General features: G+C 35.0%; 1 protein-coding gene across 1 annotated transcript; it reads left to right on the plus strand.

The window, feature by feature from the left end:
* Positions 1–245: 245 nt before the first annotated feature.
* LOC106758733 (RHOMBOID-like protein 1) lies at positions 246–2983 on the plus strand. Its single transcript, XM_014641706.2, has 6 exons — positions 246–773; positions 987–1150; positions 1347–1510; positions 1633–1904; positions 2172–2298; positions 2522–2983. The coding sequence occupies exons 1-6, from the start codon at positions 451–453 to the stop codon at positions 2648–2650; spliced, it is 1179 nt and encodes a 392-aa protein (XP_014497192.1). The 5' UTR covers positions 246–450; the 3' UTR covers positions 2651–2983.
* Positions 2984–6000: the final 3017 nt, after the last annotated feature.

Consider the following 6000-nt stretch of genomic DNA (forward strand, 5'->3'; position numbering starts at 1 on the left):
TATTATTATGGCTATAATAAAGTAAGGTGTCCAAAAATAAAAAAATGTTGAATAAATTAAATTAAAATTTCATAGTCTCGAATTAAAAACGAGTGAAGCATGTGCTATTTTATAAGAGTAGATCCAAATCAAGGGTCACATCAATTAATCAATTAAAAAAATCATATTATACATTTATTAAAGCGAAAAATAATAATTAAAAATATAGAAGGTTGAAGAAATGAGGAAGAGATTGGTACAGTTGGTGGCGTTAGTTAGAAAATTGGAAAAAGAAACAAAGCAAGAAACAAGACCATGGGAATCAAGAACACCCAACCACCCATTTCATAACTTGCCGCGTTGCCCCATGTTGGATTCCGTTCGCTAACTCCCAAACCCCTAAATCTTAATCATTCCAATGCATTAGATAAAAAGTTCCAATCTTTTGCCAAAGGGTCGACGAGGAGTAACATGATGGGAAGCGACCCATCTTCTACCAACGTCGAGGTCAAGGTCCATCCGCGCCGCGAAACCCCCGCCCGGAGACCCTTACCGTCGCCGCAGAATCCCCCCGCCGTCGACGACCACAACTTCAGCCTCTTTAGGCGCTGGTTCCCCTGGCTCGTGCCCACGTTCGTGTTGGCCAACATTGTCGTCTTCATCGTCACCATGTACATAAACGATTGCCCTAAGCATTCCTTCACTGGTAGCTCTTCATGCGTTGCCTCTTTCCTTGGAAGATTCTCTTTTCAGCCTCTTAAAGAGAACCCTCTCTTAGGCCCTTCTTCCTCCACGTCAGTTCTTGTTTCTCCATTCACCTAAAATCACATTTTTTTTACTTTAATCATCTGTCATACATTTGTTACAATCACTAATGGATAATGTAACCAGCTTTGTTCATGTTACCATGTAGGGATATATCCATATTTGTTGGGTTGGAGCTGTTTTTATTCTGCTATTGACTTTCTTTTTTTCTTTTTTTTTTAAATTTAAAAAACAACGTTTAGATTGGGGAAGATGGGTGCTCTTGAAGTGGATAAAGTAGTTCATAAACACCAGGTCTGGCGCCTCTTCTCTTGTATATGGTTGCATGGTGGGGTTGTTCACGTGTTCGCCAACATGTTAAGTCTTGTTTTTATTGGAATTCGCCTTGAACAAGAATTTGGATTTGGTATGGTTCTGGTAATTATCTTTGCATTGTCTCATTATATAATTTCCTTCTCTTTTTTCATGACAAGAAAAACAAAATCACATTATAACTTTATAAGGGTTTATTGCATAAATGTTCTTGAAGTCAAGAAACTTGACTGAGTTTAGCAACTATCCCAGTTTCAGACTGTAATATTTACTTCGCTCGTCCTTTGTAGTTAGGATTGGATTTCTGTATGTGATATCTGGTTTTGGAGGGAGTTTGCTGTCTGCTCTGTTCATACCAGAAGGCATCTCTGTTGGTGCTTCTGGTGCATTATTTGGTTTACTAGGGGGCATGCTATCAGAGCTGTTGATAAATTGGACAATATATGCCAACAAGGTGAATGATTATATAAATGTGTTCTATTCAATAGTGCATGCTTTCTAATAAACAATAAGCCGTTGTCTTTGTATAACTGACATTTTATTTCTTCTGCATTCCATGTTTGTATTATTTTGCAGTTGGCAGCTTTATTGACTCTTATAGTCATCGTTGTAATCAATTTAGCTGTTGGAATTCTTCCACATGTGGACAATTTTGCTCATATTGGAGGATTTTTCTCTGGCTTTCTTCTTGGGTTTATCTTTTTGATTCGTCCCCAGTTCAAATGGGTTAGTAGTAGACACAGACGCAGAAATTCTAGCTTTGGACATAGTGGACCTTCAGTGAGATACAAGCACAAACCTTATCAGTATGTACTGTGGGTCATATCCTTCGTACTACTGATTGCTGGGTAAGTTCTTTTTCATTTATTTTCTTTCTTTTTTGTTTTGAACATTGGTGATCTAATTGCATTATTTTCTACAATAGTGTATTCACACAGGATTATTTTTGTATATTGCCTATGTTTTTCTTCCTGGGAAAGATTTATAAATTCATGCTACAATGATATATTAGTTAAATCTTATGAATTGAGAAGTACTACTTTTCTTATTGTTTACCTCTGCAATTTGATTTATCACACGATGCCCTCAAATCTGAGCGTTCCATATTTTGACAGGCTTGCTACTGGGCTGGTTTTGCTTCTTCGAAGTGTTAACTTGAATGACCACTGCTCATGGTGTCATTATTTAAGTTGTGTCCCTACCTCAAAATGGAGCTGCAAAGCACAGCAATTTTATTGTGAGGTTAGTGTCCTTTCATGGTGTATATGGCATCCGTGCAGCTTCCTATAGCAGACGCTAATGGAATTAGTTATGTGGCTGTGTTAAAAGAAACTATATGATTTTGTTGGCAAAATATAATGCCTGAGAATTCAAGTACATTATCTTAAGAAGATTGCTTACAATGTTTTTCCTATACCTAAGTTGGTTGGTCTTGATACTGATGTTTTCTGATGCAATGCTGCAGTCAACCCAAATGGGAAACCAGCTTAACATAACATGCTTGAGCAATGGGAAAAGTAACATTTTTCCTCTTTCAAATGCTACCACGACGGATGCTCAACAACAGATATGTTCTCAACTTTGCAATTCATAGATCACTCGTGCCAAAATGACATTTCTTAAAGCAAATGGCTTCAGCAACTTGTGTATATGATCATACTTACAGACACAGATATTATGACCGCCATTACTAGTATATTCTTGCCACTGCTTTTCCATCTTAGAATGTGCTAGTATTCTTTTGTAACAGAAGGAGAGGAAGTTATATTTTATTAAAGCAGCAAAAATACTTAGATGTAGTAAATGTTGTCAATGGATTGATTGTACAAAAAAAAATGCATAATTTAGATTTAGCTTTGGCTTTTGTTTCATGTAAGTTCTTTAAATTTAACAGTGCTAATCCAACTATTTTATCATTTGCCAGACATCCGAAATCCTCAAATATTCATATCCTTTGACATTTGGTGCTGTGATATCTCTAATTTTTATTTCCTTTAAATGCTAAGGCATTATCGGACCAACACTGGTTAGAGCAAATCCAGTATACTGACCAAATAATGAAAATGATAATTGACAAACGAATCTGAATTGTTTTCTCCCTTCTGTTGAGGGTAAAAGAAGTGGTCAAAGCTTTATGATCTATATTTTACCACACTAATTTCCGACATTAAACAAGACCTATGCAGTTCAAAATTAATTTGTAGAATGTAAGAGTTAAATGGAAGGTGGTAAAAAGGTCGTGGGTTGCAGAAAGAAACATCACAATACAGCCTTCAATGTCTTTAATACTTATTTAGTTCCTACTATGTTTGGAAAGAAAAAGAATTTTTTTTTTCTTTTTTACTGCCATAAGATGAAAATAAAAAGCTATAATTTTCTTAATTTTTAAAAACTTTTAATTTTTTTAAAACTGAAAATAAATCAAATCTATGATTTTAATCTTCACATATTTTTTTTTTAAAATCAAGTTAAAAAGGGTAGGTTTCTGTTAGGTTATAAAAGAGCATTTAGAAGTCTGAGTACTACTACCCATTGGCTTAGCCAGGTTGCAGGGTTCCTGTTTGATGCCTTGAATAAATGAAGTGCTATGATTGCTTCAACTGCTTGCTGAAACAATGTGAACAATTATTAGTAGTTCAACACTCTTGTCATAATAGGGTACGTTCTTTAAGAGTTTCTGATGTGCCACCTAATTTTTTACGGTTGGATTGGGAGAATTTGAGTCCTGGTAAGAAGAAAGGACCATTGATGCTTTGTAGGGTAGATGCTAAAGCATTTCTCTTTCTGATATCACCTCAAATCTCCATTCCTAATTCTGTGGCCCCCCTCTCGCATGTTATAACCAGTAGTTAAATATGGTGGTATGGTAGTTGGTCCTTTCGACAATGGTAGTTAGGAATACGGAGAAGACCATAAAGAAGGAAGTTACTTGCTCCATGATCTTAGGAACCCCAAAAGGAGAAACAAAGAAAAAGTATAGACAGCGTGATATGGTGCTTCTGTGGGATTATAACATGAAGCTTGTAAATTATTGCAATGAGCTTAAAAGAAAACTTAATGAAGTTAAAGTTGTCCATTGATACAATAAAATATTCTAACGTTGAACGCAGGGCAAGTTTTATGAATATGATTACTACATCTGCGTGCAAGCCAAATTCAGTTACATACATCTACTCTACGACATCATCATTGTTATACATTTTCAACCTTCTTCTTGCTTGTTTTTTCAGTATAAATTCATTTTGAAGCAATCTTGGTAAAGTTGACAGATCAGATGAAAGTGCTAGTCAGACACAAATTGTTTTCTTCCTGAAGGAGAAATTAAAGGGGATAAATCTGAATTACTATGGTAAGTGTGCATGTAAATAAATTCTGAATTATAATTTTGTTGGATGGGAGTTGAGACAGCACCAACTTCCAATCATAGTTTCTGTTATACTACCAAGTTGGGTGATGCACCTTGTATCACCAATGTGCTTCAAAATAAACATAATGCATTTTTTAAAACATACAAATGTGAATCTTTACTTTGTTCTTTTATTTATTGTTGCATAAATTTGATATACATAATAAATTAGTGTTCATATATATGTCCCAGTTATGAAAAACTACGTAATCACAATAATTTAAGAGTTTATGGTTAACTTCTGAGAGGTATATTATATATATACATTACTTTATTTCTCAGCAAATTTAAAGTATTTTTTCAGTGAAACGGTGACAATCCATTGTAGAAAAACGTTGTTTACTTAATTTAAGGTGTAATGAATGAGTTTGTCCATTTGACTGACAATGTTGTCTCCTCTTTTTTGTGAAACCGGTATCGATCCCCTCTATCTGTTGTCTATCCTTCCCTCGTACTGTACATTCATTCCAAGTGAAGCAAATCATTCCAGAACAACAAGATGGGGTCCTGTAAACAAAAGCAAGAACAATCCCATGATGTGGTTTTTTAACTGTGGCCAAGTTTTAAGTTTTGAAATTTACTGAAGTCAACTATAAAATATAATGACAGAGTTTAGTTCTTAAAAAGTAGTATTAAGAGTATAAAGCAAAAAGTAAAGGTGTGTATTTACTATCCTTGGGTCACAGCCCAGCCACAAATTTTGAATGCATATTCTTAGCTTTATATTAAATATCACATGGAAGGAAGATATTGTTGATAGGGATGGAAATGGATAAACTTGTAGAGAGTAACTGAACATTCGAAAGTTGGTGGGGGCAACCCATCTTCTCTACGTTAGTGAATAGTGTGGATTTTGGTCTATTTTTCATCACACATTCACACCAATCACCACATGCAATCTTTTGGACCATCTTTGCTCTCAGTCACAAATAGCATGTGCAAGACAATGGTGCTGTTCCAAGTTGCATCCACACCATTGCAAGGAAAATACAGAGAGAAGGTCTTAGATTAGGGTACCTCCGGGTCTAAATTTATATGTTAATTTGAGAAACTTTAGGTCAAGATGCTTATGGGAAATGGAGACTTGTTGACTAACTTTATTCCAAGCATTTAAATATTTTAGTTTAAGAGAATGAAATCTATTTACAACCAAACCAACCACTATAGAGTAGTTGCTTTCAAATTAAAAGGGTAAAGCTCGTTATGGAGGAGTGAATTTGGTCATCGATGACCAAATAAATCAAAAGCATGGTGTGTGTCCCCCCAGCAATTAAGCCTAAAATGGTGGCACCAAATGTTCCCCTTTCTCTAGTCCATTCTCTGTATTAAGAATATGGTGTGGAAAGTGAAGGCCAAAAAGATCATCACCTAACGTGAAAAATACTCCGTTCTAAAAGTTAAAAACAAATTAAAGTCAGCAAATAAAAGTACTCAGGTTTCATATTCACACTATCCCACCTAATAAGTCCTTCTGTTAATTCAAAACACAACTTCTGTTAAGATAATTTATTTTGAATTTTAGATACATGTCCATATCA

Source organism: Vigna radiata, chromosome 4, assembly GCF_000741045.1.
Source record: "Vigna radiata var. radiata cultivar VC1973A chromosome 4, Vradiata_ver6, whole genome shotgun sequence".
Lineage (NCBI taxonomy): Eukaryota > Viridiplantae > Streptophyta > Magnoliopsida > Fabales > Fabaceae > Vigna > Vigna radiata.